The 22,840-nt window shown below is 45.5% G+C and overlaps 1 protein-coding gene across 13 annotated transcripts in view; it reads left to right on the forward strand.

Moving 5' to 3' along the window:
• The first annotated feature begins 8,526 nt into the window (after positions 1-8,526).
• The window catches only part of LOC129030589 (general transcription factor 3C polypeptide 2), a 47,905-nt gene continuing 33,591 nt past the window's right edge, over positions 8,527-22,840 (forward strand). The window contains exons 1-3 of one of the 13 annotated variants that reach the window (XM_054476103.2): positions 8,954-9,345; positions 9,898-9,997; positions 22,449-22,719. In XM_054476103.2, coding sequence (XP_054332078.1) covers positions 22,473-22,719 — 247 coding nt within the window. In that variant the 5' untranslated portion in view covers positions 8,954-9,345; positions 9,898-9,997; positions 22,449-22,472. Of the gene's footprint in view, positions 9,346-9,897; positions 9,998-15,696; positions 15,773-21,910; positions 22,303-22,448; positions 22,720-22,840 lie in introns of those variants that run through there. The other 12 variants (XM_054476102.2, XM_063649439.1, XM_063649435.1 and 9 more) reach the window with 12 other exon arrangements.

The raw sequence follows: 22,840 nt of genomic DNA on the forward strand, positions 1-22,840 counted from the left end.
CTCTGCTGCCTTTGTTTCTCTTTTAGTATCTCCACCACTTAAGTTAGGAGTCCAGACTCCACAACCCCTTTTATCACCTGCTACTAACCTCAGACCTTTGTGAAGACCTGCTCAGGTAACTAGCTCCATGCCAGTGCATTGGGGCTAACCTGAAGACCCGTATAAAGAACCAAAACTACCCAAATCAATCATTCATTGAGCATCTACATGCCAGACACTAAACTGGGTATGAGGAGGAATATGAAAACAAATAGTCCTGGGCTGAGTGCAGTGACTCATTCCTGTAATCTCAGCATTTTGGGAGGCTAAGGCAGGGGGACTGTTTGAGCCCAGAGGTTTGAGACCAGCCTGGGCAACATGGCAATCCAGTCTCTACAAAAAATAAAAATTAGCTGGGCATGGTTGTGCTCATCTGTTGTCCCAGCTACTCAGGAGGCTGAAGCCGGAGGACTGCTTGAGACCAGGAGGTAGAGGCTGCAGTAAGCCATGATTGTGCCACTGCACTCCAGCCTGGGTGACAGAGTGAGACCCTGTCTCAAAAAAGAGTCCTAACCTTATAAATTAGCATTTGTTGAATACTTACTGTGTGTCAGAAACTGTTCTGAACCCTTTCCTACCCATTTAGGAAGATTAATACAACTCTATGAAGGCTGGGCGTGGTGGCTCATGCCTGTAATCCTAGCACTTTGGGAGGCCGAGGCAGGCAGATCACCTCAGGTCAAGAGTTCGAGACCAGCCTGGCCAACGTGATGAAACCGTCTCTACACTAAATACAAAAATCAGCTGGGTGTGGTGGCGCATGCCTGTAATCCCAGCTACTCCAGAGGCTGAGGCAGAAGAATCGCTTGAACCCAGGAGATGGAGATTGCAGTGAGCCGAGATGGCACCATTGCACTCCAGCCTGGGCAACAAAGCAAGGCAACATCTCTAAAAATAAAAATAATAATACAACTCTATGAAGTAAATGCGATTTTACAGATGAGATAATGGAAGCATAGAAAGGTTAAGTTGCTTGCTCAAGGCAACACAGCTCAGACACAGAAAGGTTAAGTTACTTGCCCTAGGTAACACTGCTAGTCAGTAGCTAAACCAGGATGTGACCTCAGGCAGTCTGGATCTAGAAATTGTGCCCTTAACTTTTGTGCTATATTCCCTTAAGGAGCGCTTACCATGGCATAAGAAGATAGTATCTACGGTATGAGGTAACCCAGTAGTATGAACAAAAGATTGGTGAAAACTTACAAGTCACATCTAACCTAGTCCTTGAAAGATAAGTTATTGCCCAGTTAGGGAAGAAAAAAAAAGAAGAAACAGCTTGAACACAAAGAATAGGCCTTAAAGTGAGTGGCCAATGTAAAAGTGTCACATAGTATAGGAAACAGCTTGAACACAGAGAGTAGGCCTTAAAGTGAGTGGCCAATGTAAAACTGTCACATAGCATAGGAAACAGCTTGAACACAAAGAATAGGCCTTAAAGTGAGTGGCCAATGTAAAAGTGTCACATAGCATAGGAAACAGCTTGAACACAAAGAATAGGCCTTAAAGTGAGTGGCCAATGTAAAAGTGTCACATAGTATAGTGAGGCTAGAACTGAGTCTTACTGTTGAGTGATCAAACTGCAAAGGTAAGTTGGGGCCAGACTGTGAGTCCAACCACTGGTTAGCTTAAAATGAAGAGTTATCTATTGGGTATACATGTGTGTTACTGAATTTTTTTTTTTTTTTTTTTTGAGACAGAGTCACTCGTCTCCCAGGCTGGAGTGCAATGGCACTATCTCGGCTCACTGCAACCTCCGCCTTCTGGGTTCAAGCAATTCTCTTGCCTCAGCCTCCCAAGTAGCTGGGATCACAGGTGCCTGCCACCACACCTAGCTAATTTTTGTATTTTTAGTAGAGACGGGGTTTCACCATGTGGGTCAGGCTGGTCTTGAACTCTTGACCTCAAGCAATCCACCTGCCTTGGCCTCCCAAAGTGCTGGGATTACAGGCGTGAGCCACTGCACCCAACCATTTTATCAAACATTTTTTTTAATACTTTAAGTTCTACAGTACATGTGCACAACATGCAGGTTTGTTACATAGGTATACATATGCCATGTTGGTTTTATCAAAATTTTTTAAGCAGCGTAAAAGTAGAACTATACAAAGAATCTCCATGACCAGATGCAACAGTTATCAAATTTGCCACATTTACTTTCTTTTTTTGTTGTTTTTCCCTTTTTTTTTTTTTTTTTTTTTTTGAGACACAGTTTCACTCTTGTTGCCCGGGCTGGAGTGCAATGGTGCAATCTTGGCTCACTGCAACCTCTGCCTCCTGGATTCAAGCGATTCTCCTGCCTCAGCCTCTCAAGTAGCTGGGATTATGGGCATGTGCCACCATACCCAGCTAATTTTGTATTTTTAGTAGAGATGGGGTTTCTCCATGTTGGTCAGGCTGGTCTTGAACTCCCAACCTCAGGTGATCAGCCCGCCTCAGCGTCCCAAGGTGTTGGGATTACAGGCGTGAGCCACAGCGCTCAGCCTTGTTGTTTTTCCTTGATGAAGTTACTTTAGATCAAATCCAAGCATTATATCATTTCACTCCTTTAACTTCAATGTCTCTTAAGAAATATGGAAATTTACCATAATATCACTTATTAAATCATACTTTCTTAGTATTCAATCCATAATCAAATTTCCTTGGCTGAAAAATGACTTGCAGTTTGACTCAAGATCCAAACAAATCCACACATTACATTTGGTTACATTTCTTAAAAAGCAGTCTCCTCAACCGGGCATGGTGGCTCATGCCTGTAATCCCAGCACTTTGGGAGGCTGAGGCAGGCAGTTCACGAGGTCAGGAGATGGAGACCATCCTGGCTAACACGGTGGAACCCCGTCTCTACTAAAAATACAAAAAATTAGCCAGGTGTGGTGGTGGGCGCTTGTAGTCCCAGCTACTCGGGAGGCTGAGGCAGGAGAATGGTGTGAACCCGGGAGGTGGAGCTTGCAGTGAGCCGAGATTGCGCCACTGCACTCCACTCCAGCCTGGGCGACAGTGAGACTCTGTCTCAAAAAAAAAAAAAAAAAAAGCAGTCTCCTCTCCCCTTTTTACATTGACATTGGCTTATAGCCATGTTGATTGTCATGAAATGTTCTGCATTCTAGATTTGACTGTTTGCTTTCTTATGTTGTCATTTAACTCATTCCCTATGTCCTGTATTTCTTTTTTTTTTGTTTGAGACGGAGTCTTGCTCTGTTGCCCAGGTTGGAGTGCAATGGCGCAATTTCGGCTCACTGCAACCTCTGCCTCCCAGGTTCAAGTGATTCTCCTGCCTCAGCCTCCCAAGTAGCTGGGACTACAGGTGTGCATCACCACACCCAGCTAATTTTCTTTTGTATTTTTAGTAGAGACAGGGTTTCACCACATTGACCAGGCTGGTCTTGAACTCCCGACCTCAGATTATCTGCCTGCCTTGGCCTCCCAAAGTGCTGGGATTACAGGTATGAGCCACCACGCCTGGCCCCTAAGTCCTGTATTCCTATTCAATTTTTTGGGCAAGAATGTTTAATAAGTGGTTCTGTGTGCTTTATATTGCCTCACATCAGGAGGCAAACAATGACTGGTGGTTTCATGTTCAGTGATGAGTGGGTCCAGGCATTTTAAAGCTTCCTAAAACCTCTTTAGGGATTTCATCCACTGGTGACTGTTGCCTGAATTATTTCATTGGGACATGCAAAATGGTGATTTTTTTCTATCATTCTTTGCACAATTACTAGCTGTTAATCTATAAAAAAAAATCCTGGGCTGGGCAATGGCTCACACCCGTAATCCCAGCACGTTGGGAGGCTTAGGTGTGCGGATCACCTGAGGTCAGGAGTTCAAGACCAGCCTCGACAACATGGTGAAACCCCGTCTCTACTAAAAAAATACAAAAATTAGCCGGGAGTGGTGGCGGGCGCCTATAATCCCAGCTACTCAGGAGGCTGAGGCACAAGAATTGCTTGAACCTGGGAGGCAGAGGTTGCAGTGAGCCAAGATCTCACCACTGCACTCCAGCCTGGGCGACAGAGCGAGACTCAGTCTCAAAAAACAAACAAAACCTTCCTCTCATCAGTTATTTTGAACTAGAGTTCATACTGGAAAGGCAAGATAAATGCCTTACTCTTCCCTTTTTTTTTTTTTTTTTTTTGCCAATTTTCAGGAATTGGTCACTACTTTCAATGGTGTAGGATGAGTAGCCGATATTTTGGCTTTTACTTTTTTTTAAAGATCATTATGAATACATGGATTTCTATATATTGAACATACTACTTAATCATCAAAATTAAGCAGAGGATCAACAGGGTTGCTTTATGCTTTAGAAAGATAACCGGGCCAGGCATGGCAACTCACACCTGTAATCCCAGCACTTTGGGAGGCATAGGCAGGAGGATTGCTTGAGCTCAGTAGCATGAGACCTGCCTGGGCAATATAGCGAGACCTCATCTCTATTAAACAACAACAACAAAAAAATCTGGATGTGGTGGTATACATCTGCCGCACACCCCAACTATTCAGGAGGCTGAGGTGGAAGATTGAGGCTGCAGTGAGCCGTGATTGCACCACTGCCCTCCAGCCTGGGTGACAGAATAAGACCCTGTCTCAAAACAAACAAACGAACACCTAGTATAAATTAGAGGCAGAGAAGTAGATCAGTGAAAAGATTGGTTATAAATCAAAATTACAAATGCACCTAAAACTTTGGTTCACAATTCCTCTTCTAGGAATTATCCTACCCATATAGTTACACATTTGAAGTAATTTAGATGTAAGGTTACTTATAGCAGTGTGGTTTATAATAGCAAGGGACCGTTGTTTATAACAGCAAAACCACGTAAATATGCATCAATATCAACAAGGCACTAGTTATACCACATCCATCCAATTAAATGCTAACTAGTTATAGCACAGAATGAGAAAGGTTTTTGTGTACAGAAATGGAATAATGGCCAAACCCAGTGACTTACACCTGTGATCGCAGCACTATGGGAGGCTGAGGCAAGAGGATCACTTCAGGCCAGGTGTTCAAGACCAGCCTGGTCAACATAACGAGACCCCATCTCTAGAAAAAATTTAAAAATTAGGCCAGGCACGGTGGCTCATGCCTGTAATTCCAGCACTTTGGGAGGCCAAGGTGGACGGATGACAGGGTCAGGAGTTCGAGACCAGCCTGACCAATATGGCAAAACCCATCTCTACTAAAAATACAAAAATTAGCCGGACGTGGTGGCGTATGTCTGTAATCCCAGCTACTCAGGAGGCTGAGGCAGGGGAATTGCTTGAATGGGAGGTGGAGGTTGCAGTGAGCCGAGATCGTGCCACTGCACTCCAGCCACGGCGACAGAGCAAGACTCCCTCTCAAAAAAAAAGTTAAAAAATTAGCCAAGTGTGGTGGCTCACACCTGTAGTCTCAGCTACTTGGGAGGCTGAGGCAGGGAAGATTGTTTGAGCCCAGGAGGTGGAGGCTGAGGCAGGGAGATTGTCTGAGCCCAGGAAGTGGAGGCTGCAGTGAGTTGTACTCCACTGCACTCCAGCGTGGGTGATAGAGCAAGACCCCATCTTGTTAAAAAAAAAAAGTAAAATAAATGGAACAATCTCCAAAGTACACTTAGTTAAAAGAAAGTAGAGGACAGTGTATGTAGTTGCTGTTTGAATTAAAAAGAGGGAAAGATATATACATACATTTGCCCCTCTGAATCTGTTGGGTTCCGCATCTGGATTTAACCAACCACAAATTGAAAATATTCAGGAAAAAAATTTCATTTTTACTGAACATGTACAGACTTTTTCCTCGTTATTCCCTAAACAATACAATGCTATTTACATAGCATTTACATTGTATTAGGTATTATAAGAAATCTATGGCTGGGGGGGTGGCTTACGCCTGTAATCCTAACACCTCCAGAGGCCAAGGCAGGTGGATCACCTGAGATCAGGAGTTTGAGACCAGCCTGGCCAACATGGCAAAAACCCATCTCTACTAAAAATACAAAAATTAGCCGGGCATGGTGGCGCATGCCTGTAATCCCAGCTTCAGGAGGCTGAGGCAGGAGAATCGCTTGAACTTGGGAGGCTGAGGCGGGTGGATCACCTGAGGTCAGGAGTTCAAGACCAGCCTGGCCAACATGGCAAAAACCCGTCTCTACTAAAAATACAAAAATTAGCTGGGCATGGTGGCACATGCCTGTAATCCCAGCTACTCGGGAGGCTGAGGCAGGAGAATCGCTTGAACCTGGGAGATGGAGGTTGTGGTGAGCTCAGATCACGCCATTGCACTCCAGCCTGGGAGACAAGAGCAAAACTCTGTTTCAAAAAAAAAAAAAAAAAAAAAAAAGAAAGAAATCTAGAGATGAGCAAAACTTTGTCTCAAAAAAAAAAAAAAAGAAAGAAATATAGAGATGAGTTCAACAATATGCAAATACTATGCCTGGTTTTTTTTTTTTTTTTTTTTTTTTTTTTGAGCCACGGTGCCCGGCCATACTATGCCATTTTATATAAAGGACTTGAGCATCCACAGATACGGGTATCTGCCAGCCCAGGAGAAAATCTAGAAAATCTCAACAAATGGATACTGAGAGACAACTGTATTTACATTTGGGTATAAATACATAAAATTTCTTGGACTGAAAACAAGAAACTTATGAATTGCCTGGGTGGCTGGAGACAGAGCTGGAAGGGAGTCTTCACCTTACAAACACCCTTGTTATCTTTTGTATTTTGAGCCATATGAATGCTTTATTCCAGAATAGAATTATTTATTTTAAAAAAGAGATTGGCGGCCGGGCGCAGTGGCTCAAGCCTGTAATCCCAGCACTTTGGGAGGCCGAGGTGGGTGGATCACGAGGTCAGGAGATTGAGACCATCCTGGCTAACACGGTGAAACCCCGTCTCTACTAAAAATACAAAAAATTAGCCGGGTGTGGTGGCGGGCGCCTGTAGTCCCAGCTGCTCGGGAGGCTGAGGGAGGAGAATGGCGTGAACCTGGGAGGCAGGGCTTGCAGTGAGCCGAGATCTTGCCACTGCACTCCAGCCTGGGTGACAGAGCAAGACTCCTTCTCAAAAAAAAAAAAAAAGAGATTGGCAGCCGGGTGTGGTGGCTTATGCCTGTAATCCCACTTTGGGAGGCTGAGGTAGGCAGATCACTTGAGATCGAGAGTAGCCTGGCCAACATGGTGAAACATCATCTCTACCAAAAATACAAAAATTAGCTGGGTGGGGTGGCACATGCCTGTAATCCCAGCTACTCCAGAGGCTGAGGCAGGAGAATTGCTTGAACCCAGGAAGCAGAGGTTGCACTGAGCCAAGATCGTGCCACTGCACTCCAGCCTGGGAGACAAAGCAAGCCTCCGACTCAAAAAAGAAAAAAAAAAAAATTTTGCAATAGTTTAAGTCAAAGATAGCCTAATCTGAAGCAGCAGGAATGAAAAGACAGATTTGTTCATTACAGAAGTAAATACTTGAAACTGAAAGCTACCCATCACACAAGCACTGCTAGCTAAGACAAAGAGAGAGGAAGACTCTTGGGACTGGGTGTCCTTATCCTCCCTCTTTTAGGTCTTAGTTATCTCCTCCGATAGTTTTCTTATATATTTTGTTCAACCAAGGGAATTTAATGAGTGAGATTACCTGGGCAGAGAAAGGTTTGTTTACTCCACCCCTTTGTTCTCCATATTTATACATCCTGCACTCTTCCTCCTCCAGATATGGGGAGACTTGTGAAATTTATTTTTTTCTTTTTCATATCTTGGTAACAGCAAAAGAGACCTGTGACATTTATATGGCTTTATATGCCTCAGGAAAAGACAGAAACCTGTTGCACTCGTTCCTTCTCCACCAAATCTCACCTCCCTTTGAGGGAATGGGGCAAACTCTCTGACCAAGGTCAAGGACCAAGGCCAGGGCTCACTCTCATAGTACAGCCTGCCCTACTCAGGTCACACTGTTCTTTTTTCTTTTTTGAGATGAAGTTTTGCCCTGTCACCCAGGCCAGGGTGCAATGGCGTGATCTGGGCTCACTGCAACCTCCACCTCCCAGGTTCAAGCGATTCTCCCTCTTCAGCCTCCTGACTACAGGCCCGCGACCATGCCCGGCTAATTTTGTATTTTTAGTAGAGACGGGGTTGCACCAAGTTGGCCAGGCTGGTCTCGAACTCCTGACCTCAAGTGATCCGCCCGCCTCGGCCTTCCAAAGTGTTAGGATTACAGGCGTGAGCCACCGCGCCCGGCCTTTTTTTTTTTTTTTTTTTTTTTTTTTTTTTTAATAGAGACGGGGTCTCGCCGGGCGCGGTGGCTCACGCCTGTAATCCCAGCACTTTGGGAGGCTGAGGCAGGCGTATCACGAGGTCAGGAGTTCGAGACCAGCCTGGCCAACATAGTGAAACCCCTTCTCTACTAAAAAAGACAAAAATTATCCGGGCTTGGTGGCGGGCGCCTGTAATCTCAGCTACTCGGGAGGCTGAGGAAGGACAATTGCTTGAACCCGGGAGGCGGAGTTTGCAGTGAGCCGAGATCGCGCCACTGCACTCCAGCCTGGGGACACAGCAAGACTCCGTCTCAGGAAAAAATAAAAATAAAAATAAAAACGGGGTCTCACTATGTTGCCCAGGCTGGTATCGAATTCCTGGGCTCAAGTGATCCTCCCCCGCCTTGGCCTCCCAAAGTGCTAGGATTACAGACAGGAGCTACCATACCCAGCCAAAGCTATGCTTTTCTACTCCTACTCCTTCCCTTCCTTGCCCTCTTTCCAAGCTCTCTCGGGCCCATCCCTGACTTCGCTACTGGCAGAATCCTCCAGCGGCCCGCGGCGAGGACTTCTTTGTCTCCCAGACTCCGTCTTCGGCTCGGATGCCGCCAGGGTTGCAGGTACAGACACTCAGGTCTAGCTGGCTCTTCCGGCCACAGGCGCGGCAGTCTGGCCGGAAAGGCCGGATTCAGCGATCCAGAGCGCGAGCCCAGCCTGGGAGTCCGCCTACTCCCGGCTCCCGTCGAGGCCGCGTGGGATCCTGTTGGCCGCGCAGGCGTCGATCTCCCCTTTTTGACACTGCAACTCCCATGAGGCCCTGCAGCGTCCCTGGCGCCGCTGAAGACGCCCTGGAACTCGGCCGGCTCTGGAGGGCTCGGTGAGTCTGGCCGCGCTGCATTATGGAATACAGAGTCTAAGAGAAAACTAGCCCGGCACCGACTCCGGACCAAGCACACGTGTTTACCTTGTGCACTGGGGTGGGGGCGTCAGTGAAGAGCAGCTAACAAGATTTCGTCATAAGACCGCGACCAGACAGGCGGCGCCATCTTCGAACTTAGACTTCCGGAAGGACTTTGGCGAGGGTGAGTGTATCGCCGCAGCGGGTGTGTGGGGGGCCCCACAATTACTCCTCCCCCTTCTTTTGCCATAGCACTAAGATATTGGGAACAAACTCCTGGCTCCGCTCTTCTCCCAGCCACAGCAGCGCGCCTTTCAGCGTCTGCGCTCCTACAGAGCACCATCATGCTCCGCACCTTCCCTTCTGTGGCCACCGTGCACCCCCCATCTCTGCAAGCCTCGGGTCTTGCCCTCCTCCCCCACGCGGTGTCGGTAACGCGGAAGCCTGTGTCCGGGCCTAGGCGCTGCGTACATAGCGTCCCTCGAACTCGGCGAACCTACAGTAGTCCTTGTTAGAAAAACCAGGGCTCCTCTCCCGCACAGGCTAGGGGAGAAATCTGCCTTCACGCCCAGAACTGAAGAAGGGCAGGTGATGGCCCCTAGAGTGGTTGTGGGTCAGTCTCTTTCAGCTGTGTCCCAGCCTCTTCCTCGAGGAGGCTCTTTAACCCCGAGGGTTGTGCCCCGCGCGCTGCAACGCCATTGGCGTAACCAAGGGCCAGTTGTGTTTCCCTATCTAGTCCTTTTGTCCCGTGGCAAGTTGGCTGTCTGTTGGGGAAGTCAGAGGTGGCGACTTCAACTCCGTCGGAGGCAACTCACTTTGTTGGAGGGTTGTATAGGGTATGGACAAACCTCTTTGTTCCAGAGGCATATACAATTTTAAGTCAATCCCGTGCCATCACTATTTTTGCAATTTCTTATCAATTGTACTATTGTTTTCTGAATAGTTCTCTTTAAATTGACTTACTTAAAAAGTTTAAATGCATTATTCTCGACCTAAGCAATATAAATGAAACCGTGAGTTTCATGGGCTACTTATAATTGTTTATGTAAGTTGAAATAAAAGCACTAGTCATTAAAATGTTCGTTTTCGTACCGTTAAAATCATCTTGCATACCGCCAGTTGTACCCTAGAAACACTTTAGGAAACAATATGTTAAGCCAAGCAGTGTATTCAAAGTAATTTCATACTTAAGGTGCATTGTTGTGTCATTATTTTTTTCTTGGCTGGGGAGGTCAGGCTGGCATCCTGGAGCAGCATGGGAACCAGACAGATTGGGGTGCAATGGAAGATTTTAGAAACTCTAGTACGAATTTACTGATCATCTCTTCCTTTACTGTGTATCCAAAATTTGTACCGTCACATCCTGCTGCTGCCTTCCATGAGAAGTGTATTTTTTCTTTTTTTTTTTTTTGAGACGGAGTTTTGTTCTTGTTGAACAGGCTGGAGTGCAGTGGCGTGATCTCGGCTCACTGCAACCTCCGCCTCCCGGGTTCAAGCGATTCTCCTGCCTCAGCCTCCTGAGTAGCTGGGATTACAGGCGCGTGCCACCACGCCCGACTACTTTTGTATTTTTAGTAGAGACGGGGTTTTACCATGTTGGTCAGGCTGGTCTCGAACTCATGACCTCGTCATCCGCCCATCTCGGCCTCCCAAAGTGCTGGGATTACAGGCATGAGCCACCGTGCCTGGCCAGGCAAATTATATGTAAAGGCAATTCATAAAAGACATATGGATGTCCAATATATAGAAAGAAGTTGCTAACACCAATTATTATCAATGTAAATAAATAGAGTGGGGAATAATTCTTTCACCTATCAGATTGGCAAAAATTAAAAAGATCAGTAAGGGTATGATAAAATGGGTACTAATATACATAAATAGTTTTAATTTTGGTGAGCCGTTTGGTAGTATCAGATTTTGAAATATGCATATTCTTCAGTGTAGTACGGTAATTCCATGTTCAGATGATTATTCGAGAAAAATAATTTATTGATGAATTAATGAAGAGATTTGTACTAGAATATTTATTGCAGTATTTTTTGCAATAGTATTTTAACTGAATTGTTCATTAAATGAAGATTGTCTAAATAACTAATTCTATGGAATGCCATGCAGCAATTAGGAAGAATGAGATAAATATATGTATACTGATGTAGAAAATCCTTAAAAAAAAAAAAACCGGAATCTTCCTCTGTCACTCAGGCTGGAGTGCAGTGGTGTGATATCGGCTCACTGCAGCCTCTCCCTCTGCCTCCTGGGTTCAAGTGATTCTCCTGTCTCAGCCTCCCGAGTAGATGGGATTACAGGCGCCTGCCACCACGCCAGGCAAATTTTTATATTTTTAGTAGAGATGGGGTTTCACCATGTTGGCCAGGCTAGTCTCCTGACCTCAAGTGATCCATCTGCCTTGGCCTCCCAAAGTGCTGGGATTACAGGCATGAGTCACAGCGCTTGGCCTAGAAAATCCTTAAGACGTGTATAGAAGCTCTCTTAACTGATTTCCAGTTAGCTCCTTATGTTAACTGACATATTCTATTTCCTCTCTAAATGCTTGAAGCTTGAAGGTTTTTCTCCTGTAGACCTGGTCAGTCTGCTTCCACTAGTTGAGTTGAATGCTTGCCAAGAGTCACTGTATTGGTTCCCACTTTTTTTGAGACAAGATCTTGCTCTGTCACCCAGGCTGGAGTCGAGTGGCATGATCACAGCTCACTGTAACCTTGAACTCCTGGGCTCAAGCGATCCTCCTGCCTCAGCCTCTCGAATAGCTAGAGCTACAGGTATTTGCCACCACACCCAGCTAGTTAAACTTTTTTTTTTTTTTTTTTTTGTAGAGACAGGGTTTTGTTATGTTGTCCAGGCTCCCACCTTTTTTTTTTTTTTTTTAATGTTTCGCTTTGTCTTTATACATATGTCATAGGCTGGACGTGGTGACTCAAACCTGTAATCCTAGCACTTTGGAAGTTGAAGCGAGAGGATCACTTGAGCCCAGGAATTTGAGACCAATCTGAGTAAGATAGTTGAGACCCTGTCTCTACAAAAAAAATAAAAATTAGCTAGGCCTGGTGGTGTGTGCATGTGGTCCCAGTGACCTGAGAGGCTGAGATGGGAGGAGCACTTGGGCCCAGGAGGTCAAGGTGGCAGTGAGCCATGATTGCAGCACTGCACGCCAGCCTGGGTGACAGGGGAAAGAAATTTTAATATGAAAGAGTTATTGTTTCTATTAAAACTAAGTTGATTGGGAGGCCGAGGGGGGTGGATCACCTGAGGTTGGGAATTTGAGACCAGCCTGGCCAACATGGTGAAACCCCATCTCTACTAAAAGTATAAAACTTAGCTGGGCATGGTGGCACATGCCTGTAATCCCAGCTACTCAGGAGGCTGAGGCAGAAGAATCACTTGAACCCCAGAGGCGGAGGCAGCCGTGAGCAGAGAGCATGCCACTGCGCTCCAGTCTGGGAGACAGAGCGTGACTCTGTCTCAAAAAAACAAAAAACTAAGTTGAACCATAGATGGTTGGTTGCTGCTTTTTTTTTTTTTTTTTTTTGAGACAGAGTCTAGCTCTGTCACCAGGCTGGAGTGCAGTGGTGCAATCTTGGCTCACTGCGACCTCCTGCAAGCAATTCTCCTGCCTCAGCCTCCTGTGTAGCTGGGATTACAGGGGTGTGCCGCCACACACAGCTAATTTTTGTATTTTTAGTAGAAATGGGGTTTCACCATGTTGGCCAGGATGGTCTCGATCTGCTGACCTCATGATCCGCCCACCTCAGTCTCCCAAAGTGCTGGGATTACAGGCATGAGCCACAGCGCCCAGCCTTTTGCTGCTATCTTTATAGTATTTTATATCAAGTAAAAGTTTTCTAAAAACAATTCTAAAAAAGTAAAGGAAGCAAACTAAAACTAAATTGAATGCTTTAGAAAGACAAAAGAGGTGAGTTTGCAAACAAAAAAGCTGCCAAATAGGTGTGAATGAGACAACTGTAAAAAATTGAGGAAATTTTGTAAAACTCTGGAATTTTACTGCTCATGAATTGCTTCTCAAGAAAAGTGAATGTTTCAAGAAAGTAGTGTTGGAGCAGCTGAGAGGTCAACTTGAATGAGGCTGAGAAATGTCCATTGGATTAATAATACAGTGATTATTGATGATTTTAACTTCACTGATGAGTTGGGGGATAACATGCTTGTTAGGATGATGCAGGGAAATTAAAATAATCAAGGAGCTTTTATTTATATCTTAAACTTTTTTTATATCTATATACTTTTATTTATGTCTAAAAGTTTGACTGTAGGAGGAGGAGAATATTAGTGGGAGGAGGAATATGGGATGAAGGATAGTTATGTGTGAAGATGAGAATTATAAACGTATTTAAATACTGTTTGGAAGGAGCCAATGGAAAAGAAATGGATAAACAGTAGTTCCAGTTCCATTAGGAGATGGGGGAATGGGGCTAGAACACAAGTGAAAGGTTTGGTGTTAGAGAGTGAATGAAGGTGTCAGAGGCAGGGAGTGTTAGCTTACTTGGCAAGAAGTTGAAGTATCTCCCACCTAACGGCTTTGGTTTTGTTTCCGAAATCAAAAGCAAAATCATCTGCAGAGAATCGGGATCAGAGAATGTGTAGGGGGAGAGCATGTAGGGGCTGACCAGAGAGAAAGTGGGATTGCCGGTGCTCAGCAACTTAGATTCACACATAGAAGAGTTGGATGGCTGAACTTACCAGGGCTTGAGTTTTGTTAAGCATGTGGAACAAGAAGATGAAAAGAATATCAACAAGAATCTGATTGAAATGAAGGAATCTAAACTAGATAGGATGTGGCTGACATACAGAGAAATTGGAGAGATCAAGGGATAGTGGCTTGATATAGCTGGAGAATAAAAGTGATAGTGGGTAAGCAGTCTAGCTGTAATGATGGGAGATCAGATAGTTAGATGTCTTAGTGATTTTGGAGGTTAAGAGGTTTGGGTGATGACAAGGTTCAGAGAATGACAGCAAAGTGAGTAGCTGCGGTTTAGCTGAATGTTCTAAGCATCAGAGGAACAAGATTTTTACAAGATGAGGGGTGTGTGGGACTGTTGGTCTGCAAGTGGCATTGCAGAGGAATTGAAGAGACTGATCCCACTTTGAACCCTGAGGTAGGTGGGATGTGAGTGAATGAGCAGCCTCCACTTGAGAGCCTGGAAAGTGAGAAATTTCATTTTCTGCAATTTTTTGCATCCAAGATTCTGAATATGATTTAGGTTTTACAAATCAAATATGCTCCTGGAGAACTTAAATTTGAATCTGATTTTAGAGAGGAGAAAGGCAGACCAGGAGGCATGTATTTGCTGGTGCAGATTTTGGCAGTGATGAGGTTCTGGATCAGGAGCTAGAGAAGCGGCTTTCCCATTTAGTTAGGTCACTTTCTGATTACTGCAGACACAACTTGTTTATGGAGCCATTGGCTGTGGTAGGGGCTTGTTGATTCAGCAGGTGGTTTCCCATCATAGCATATGTTTTGTTATTATTTTATTTTATATTTTTGACATGGAGTCTCACTCTGTCGCCCAGGCTGGAGTGCAGTGGCGCGATCTCAGCTCACTGCAGCCTCCGCCTCTCAGGTTCCAGCGATTCTCCTGCCCCAGCCTCCTGAGTAGCTGGGACTACAAGTGCACGTGGCACCATGCCCACCTAATTTTTGTATTTTTAGTAGAGACGAGGTTTCACCATGTTAGCCAAGCTGGTCTCAAACTCCTGACCTTAGGTGATCCACCCGCTTCGGCCTCCCGAAGTGCTAGGATTACAGGCATGAGCCACCATGCCCGGCCTGCTATTTTTTATTTTTAGATACAGGGTCTTGCTCTGTCAGGATGGAGTGCAGTGCCACAATCATAGCTCACTGCAGTCTTCAACTCCTGGGCATAAGTGATCCTCCCACCTCAGCCTCCCGAGTAGCTAAGACTGCAGTTGCATGCCACTACACTCAGCTAATTATTTTTTTTTTGAGATGGAGTCTTGCTGTGTCGCCCAGACTAGAGTGCAGTGGTGCAGTCTTGGCTCACTGCAGACTCTGCCTCCTGTGTTCAAGCGATTCTCCTGCCTCAGCCTCCCGAGTAGCTGGGATTACAGGCATATTCCACCATGCCTGGCTAATTTTTATAATTTTTAGTAGAGATGGGGTTTCACCACTTTTGGCCAGGCTGGTCGGGAACTCCTGACCTTAGGTGATCCACCCGCCTCAGCCTCCCAGAGTGCTGGGATTACAGGCGTGAGCCACTGCACCCAGCCTCAGCTAATTTTCAAAAAAAATTTTTTGTAGAAACAAAGTCTTGCTGTGTTGCCCAGGCTGATCTTGAACTCCTGGCCTCAAGTGATCCTCCCACCTTGGCCTCCCAAAGTGTTGAGATTACAGGCATGAGCCACTGCACCCAGCCCAGCATATGATTCTTGAGCCAGCAGCTGTAAATAAGAGCACCTTCCCAGTTTGATAAGCACTTGTTCCTACCAACTGTTTTTCCCTCAACCCTCCTCGTGATCATTTATTTATGCAAGTGTTTTTCAGCTTGAGTGTGCGTCAGAATCCCCTGAAGGGCTTGTTAAAACACAAGGTGCTGGCCCCATCGAGAATTGCTGATTCGGTAGGTCTGGGGTAGAACTAGGAATTTGCATTTTAACAAATTTGCAGGTGATACTGATGCTGCGGTTTCTGGGGCCACACTTTGTGAACCACTGATATGAACTGTTTAATACCGTGTAGTGAATTCCTTTCTGCTTGAACTGATTGGAGAGGATTCTGTTCTATGCAACTGAACCAATATGGGGGGAATGTTTATTTTATTTATGTTTTCTTTGTTGTTATCTACTTTGTCATTGATTAAAAGAAGTTATTGCTCTATGTCATGAACATTTTGTTTTATATTTTTTGATGCTGTTATTTGATGTTGAAATGTTCATGACATTTATATCTTTTATATGATTTGAAGTTTTATTCATTATAAACTACTCCCTTTTGGGCTGGGCACAGTGGCTCATGCCTGTAATCCCAGCACTTTGGGAAACTGAGGCAGGGGGATCATTTGAGGTCAGGAGTTCAAGACCAGTCTGGCCAACACAGCCAGACCCCTGTCTCTACTAAAAAATACAAAAGTTAGCCGGGCATGGTGGCACATGCCTGTAATCCCAGCTACTCCGGAGGCTGAGGCAGGAGAGTTGCTTGAACCCAGGAGGCAGAGGTTGCAGTGAGCCGAGATCGTGCCACTGCATTCCAGCCTGGGCAACAGAGAGAGGCTCTGTCTCAAAAAAAAATAGTACTCCCTTTATTCCTATTTAATATTTTCCCCCTAAATTCGACTTTACTATTGTCATCAAAACTCCTCCTTTGTTTTTGCTTAGATTTTGCCGTGTACATTTTAGTTGATCTTTGTATTTTCAGCTTTTTGAGTTATTTTGTTTTAGGCATCTCTTGAAAAGCATATAGTTATTTGTCTTTTAAAATCAAATCAGGGCCGGGCGCAGTGGCTTATGCCTGTAATCCCAGCACTTTGGGAGGCCGAGGCGGGCGGATCACGAGGTCAGGAGATCGAGACCATCCTGGCTAACATGGTGAAACCCCGTCTCTACTAAAAATACAAAAAATTAGCCGGGCATGATGGCAGGCGCCTGTAGTCCCAGCTACTCGGGAGGCTGAGGCAGGAGAATGGCATGAACCCAGGAGGCGGAGCTTGCAGTGAGCCGAAATCGCGCCACTGCACTGCAGCCAGGGCAACAGAGCAAGACTCTGTCTCAAAAAAAAAAAAAAATCAAATCAGGCTGGGCACAGTGGCTCACACCTGTAATCCCAGCACTTTGGGAGGCCAAGGCAGGCAGATCACTTGAGGTCAGGAGTTCAAGACCAGCCTGGCCAACATGGTGAAACCCCAGCTCTACTAAAAATACAAAAATTAGCTGGATGTGGTGGCGGCCGCCTGTAATCCTAGCTACTGGGGAGGCTAAGGCAGGAGAATCACTTGAACCTGGGAGGCAGAGGTTGCATGAGCTGAGATCAGGCCACTGCACTCCAGCCTGGGTGACAAGAGCAAGACTCCATTTCAAAAATAAATAAATAAATACAAAATTAAAATCAAACCAAATCTTTATTATTTTTTCTTTTGAGATAGCATCTTGCTCTGTCTGCCCAGGCTGGGATGCAGTGGTGTGATCTCAGCTTCACCTCCCAGACTCAAGTGATTCTCGTGCCTCAGTCTCCCGAGTAGCTGGGATCACAGGCTTGTGCCACCATGCCCAGCTAATTTTTGCATTTTTAGTAGAGATGGGGTTTCGCTATGTTGGCCAGGCTGGTCTCAAATTCCTGGCCTCAAGCAATCTGCTTGCTTCGGCCTCCCAACATACTGGGAATACAGGCATGAGCCTGTACCTGGTCCTGTTCTTTCTTTTAGTGGATGAGTTTAAATGATATGTGTTTATTGTTATGATACATATTTTCGGTTTTTTTGTTTGTTTTTTGAGACAGAGTCTCGCTTTATTACCCAGGCTGGAGTGCAGGAATGCGATTTCTGCTTACTGCAGCCTCCACCTCCCGGGCTCAAGTGATCTTCCCACCTCCAATTCCTGAGTAGCTGGGACTACAGGTCCCTGCTGCCTACCATGCCCAGCTAGTTTGTTTTTTTTTTTCCCCCTCAGACGGAGTCTTGCTCTGTCGCCCAGGCTGGAGTGCAATGGCACTATCTTGGCTCACTGCAACCTCCGCCTCCCGAGTTCAAGCAGTTCTGCGTCAGCCTCCCAAGTAGCTGGGATTAAGGCACGTGGCACCACACCCAGCTAATGTTTGTATTCTTAGTAGAGACAGGGTTTCACCATGTTGGCCAGGTGGTCTCAAACTCTTGACCTCGTGATTGGCCCGCCCCGGCCTCCTAAAGTGCTGGGATTACAGGCGTGAGCCACTGCACCTGGCCCTGTTTTGGTATTTTTTTCTGTAGAGACAGGTTTTGCCATGTTGCCCAGGCTGGTCTCAAACTCCTGGGCTCAAGGGATCCTCCCACCTCTGCCTCCCTAAGTACAGGGATTACAGGCATGACACTGGGTCCTGTCCTAAACTCACCCTTTTATAATGACACTGATCTGACTGGTCAGGGTGGAGCCCTTGTGGCTTAATGATCTCTTAAAGGTCCCACCTCTTAATACTGTTACAAATGGCAATTAAATTTCACCATGGGTTTTGGAGGGGATGTTCAAACCCTAGCTCTTGGATTTCACAATCCATTTGATGTTTTTGAAAGTGCAGGAATTTTTTGTTGGAAATTTGCTTCTGTTTTCTGAATCACTTCTTCAAAAGGGTACTCTTCATCTTTCTATCCTTTTTATTCTTTCGGTATATGCATAGGTCCTTTTGGCTTGTGACTAATTTTGAATGGGGTAGTTCTGTCAGGGCTTCTTATTTATCAAAGCAATAATATAGATGGATTTTCACTGACCTTTATTTACGTTGGCAGTGTTACAATATATCTTTAGCACATGTGTTTCCTTGTATCCTCAGCACCTGCCTCAGAGGGTTGGCCATTGCTATAGTTTATAATCTGGTTAGACTGTAGCTTCTTCAAGTGAGACAGTTGGAAGCTTTTATTTCATATTTCTTATGGGATTTGTATAAGCACAGTTTTCCACTGAGGCTGATGAATTGTTTATTCTTAAGGCATGTATAGATCTATGGGGGGGGGTCCCATCCTGGGATTTGAACTATGTCTGCCCCTTTGTCACAGACAGGCAGGTTATTCTGGCCAAAAACTGGACCCTTGGAGAGTTCTGTGTTGTTTAGGTTTCAGGTTTGGTGGTCAGTGATTTATCTTAGTTTACTTTGGCCCATGGTTATACAACTAATTTTTTTGGGTTTGAAGAAAATGAAGACTCATGACAATTTAGTCAATTCTTCAATGTGGAAAGGTTTCTTGGCCAGACATGGTGGCTTAGACCTGTAATCCCAGCACTTTGGGAGGCCAAGGTGGGAGGATCTCTTGAGGTTAGGAATTCAAGACAAGCCTGGGCAAAATAGCAAGACCCAATCTGCACAAAAAAATTAAAAACTTATCTGGGCGTATTGGTGCACATTTGAAGTCTTAGCTACTTGGGAAGCTGGGGAGGGAGGATTGTTTGAGCCCAGGAGTTAGTGGCTGCAATGAGCTGTGATCACACCACCACATTCTAGTCTGGGTGACAGAGCGAGATCCTGACTCAGAAAAAAAAATTTTTTTTTTAATTTTTAAAAATTAAAAACGGCAAGGCATAGTGGTTTATGCCTGTAATCCCAGCATTTTGGGAGACGAAGTTGAGAGAATTGCTTGAGTCCAGGAGTTTGAGTATGTAATCACGCCACTGCACTCCAGCCTGGGCAACATGGTGAAACTTAGTCTCTACAAAAAAATACAAAAATTAGTCAGGCATGGTGGTGCATGCCTGTAGTCCCAACTACTCAGGCGGCTGAAGTGGGAGGATCACTTGAGCCTGGGAGGTCCAGGCTGCAGTGAGCTGTGATTGCACCATTGCACTCCAGTCCGGGTTATAGAACAAGACTGTGTCTCAAAAAAAAGGTATCAGGATGGGCACAGTGGCTAACACCTATAATCCCAACATTTTGGGAGACCGAGGTGGAAAGATTGCTTGAGCCCAGGAATTCAAGACCATCCTGGGCAACGTAGTGAGACCTCATCTCTACAAAAAATTTAAAAATTAACCAGGCATGGTGATACATGCCTATAGTCCTAGCTACTTGGGAGGCTGAGGCAGAAGGATTGCTTGAGCCCTGGAGGACAAGGCTGCAGTGAGCTGTGATCACACCACTGCACCACTCCAGCCTGGGTGATAGAACAAGAGCCTGTCTCAAAAAAAAAAAAAAGTGGCCGGGCATGGTGGCTCAAGTCTGTAATCCTAGCACTTTGGGAGGCCGAGGTGGGCAGATCACCTGAGGTCAGGAGTTCAAGACCAGCCTGGCCAACATGGTGAACCCCATCTCTACTAAAAATACAAAAAAATTAGCCGGGTGTGGTGGCGGGCACCTGTTGTCCCAGCTACTCGGAAGGCCGAGGCAGGAGAATCGCTTGAACCTGGGAAGCGGAGGTTGCAGTGAGCTGAGGTCACGCCACTGCACTCCAGCCTGGGCAACAAGAGCGAAACTCTGTCTCAAAAAAAAAAAAAAAAAAAAAGAAAAGCTTTCTTAACGTAATATGATGTTCCTTAATTATCCCATAGCCTACCCACCACCCCCATCCAGGTGAAATATTGATAGCAGGGCACCAGAGAACTCTTTGACTCATTCTTTTTTTTAAAGACAGAGTCTCACTCTGTCAACCAGGCTGGAGTATGGTGGCATGATCTCGGCTCACTGCAACCTCCGCCTCACGGGTTCAATTGATTCTCTTGCCTCAGCCTCCTGCGTAGCTGGGATTACAGGCGCCTGCCACCATGCCCTGCTAATTTTTGTATTTTTAGTGGAGATGGGGTTTCACCATGTTGGCCAGGCTGGTCTTGAACTCCTGACCTCAGGTGATACGCCTGCCTCAGCCTCTCAAAGTGCTGGGATTACAGGTGTGAGCCACCGTGCCTGGCCAACTCATTCTTTTTAAAAAATGAATTTATTTATTTATTTACTTGAGACAGGGTGTTGCTTTGTTGCCCAGGCTGGAGTGCAGTGGTGTGATTACAGCTCACTGCAGCCTCGACCTCCTGGGCTCAAGTGATTCTCCCACTTCAGCCTCCCAAGTAGCTGGGACTACAGGTGTGCACCACCATGTTTTTTTGTAGCAAAGGAGTCTCACTCTGTTGCCCAGGATGGTCTTGAATTCCTGGACTCAAGCCATCCTTCTGCCTTGTCCTCCCAAAGTGCTGGAATTACAGGCATGAGCTATTGTGCCTGGCCAGAACATTATTTTTAAATGTTTTTATTTAAAATACCATACCCAGGCTGGAGTATGGTAATACCATCATAGCTCACTGTAACCTCGAACTCCTAGGCTCAAGCAATCCTCGTCTCAGCCTTCCAAGTAGCTGGGACTACAGGTGCACACCACCATGCCCGGCTTTTAAAATTTTTTGTAGAGATGAGGTCTCCCTATGTTTCCCAGACTGGTCTTGAACTCCGGGCCTCAAGCAGTCCTTCTTCCTTGGCCTCTCAAAGTGTTGGAATTACAGGCATGAGCCATCCTGCCTGGCCTTTTACTTATTCTTAAATAAACTTATTCCTTGACTAATCTTTACAGAAAGAGATGTTAACATTAAGTATGCCTCTTCACTTTGGTCTAAATTTTGTAGTATCTGGCAGCTCTTTTTTGTAGTATATTTTAAGGAAGTTGTGTCCCTTTCCTAGATTCATGATAGACAAATTTTTCTCTCTTTCCTTTTTTGGAGTGTATGTCTGTGTGTGTGTGTTTTATTTCATTGGGTTTCAGAGACAGAGGTTAAATAATTGTGCATTCACTGCTTCATCCTTACAAGAAAATATATGAGCTTTAAATTAGATAACGTATGTATAGCACTTAGTATAGTGCTTGGCACATAGTTAGCATTTAATAAATGGAAGCTTTATGGCCAGGCGCAGTGACTCATACCTGTAATCCCAGCAATTTGGGAGGTTGAGGCGGGTGGATCACCTGAGGTCAGGAGTTTGAGACCAGCCTGGCCTACATGGTGAAACCTCATCTCTATGAAAAATACAAAAATTAGCTGGGCGTGGTGGTGTGCACCTTAATCCCAGCTACTCAGGAGGCTGAGGCAGGAGAATCGCTTGAACCTGGGAGGTGGAGGTTGTAGTGAGCTGAGATCGTGCCATTACACTCCAGCCTGGGCAACGAGAGTGAAACTCTGTCTTAAAAAAAAAAAAAGTGGAAGCTTTATTTGTTTACTTGTTTATTGTCTGCTTCACCAAAATGTAAGTTCCATGAGGGCAGGGACCTTGTCTGTCTTGTTTATTGTTATATCACCAGTTTCCTTTTTTGTTTTTAATTTTTTTTTTTTTTTTTTTTTGCTAGAGAAGGAGTCTTGCTGCATTGCCCAGGCTAGCCTCAAACTCCTAAGCTCAAGCTGCCTTCCTGCCTCAGCCTCCCTAAGTGCTGGGATTACAGGTGTGAGCCACCGTACCTGGCTCATATTACCAGTTTCCAGAACAGTGCCTGACATATAGAAGGTGCTTAGTAAATACTGTTGAATAAGTGAATAATCAGGGAACTTGGTTATGAGTGTGAGAATGAGGGAGAAAAGATGGGGAAACAAAAATCTGAGCTAGTACGAATAGTTTTTGTTTTCTACTCATTTGTATGTCTCTGTATGCAGGGGCAGCCATTTTGGGGGGTGCTGATGGATACCTGCGGGGTCGGCTATGTTGCCCTGGGGGAGGCCGGCCCCGTGGGGAACATGACTGTGGTAGACTCTCCTGGACAAGAGGTGCTAAATCAGCTTGATGTCAAGACCTCTTCAGAAATGACCAGTGCAGAGGCTTCCATAGAGATGTCATTACCTACCCCTTTGCCTGGATTTGAGGATTCTCCCGATCAGAGGAGGCTCCCTCCAGAGCAGGAAAGTCTCTCCAGACTGGAACAGCAAGGTATGTACCTTGTCCTCTTTATCGTTTTATTCCCCATGCCGAGCTTAAGATGAAAGAGAGCAGGTTGAGCTCATAGGATCTTACAAACCTGGGTACAGTGTAAACTTTTCCGTAGAGGTTT

Source organism: Pongo pygmaeus, chromosome 12 (genome assembly GCF_028885625.2).
Source record: "Pongo pygmaeus isolate AG05252 chromosome 12, NHGRI_mPonPyg2-v2.0_pri, whole genome shotgun sequence".
Classification (NCBI taxonomy): Eukaryota; Metazoa; Chordata; class Mammalia; order Primates; family Hominidae; genus Pongo; species Pongo pygmaeus.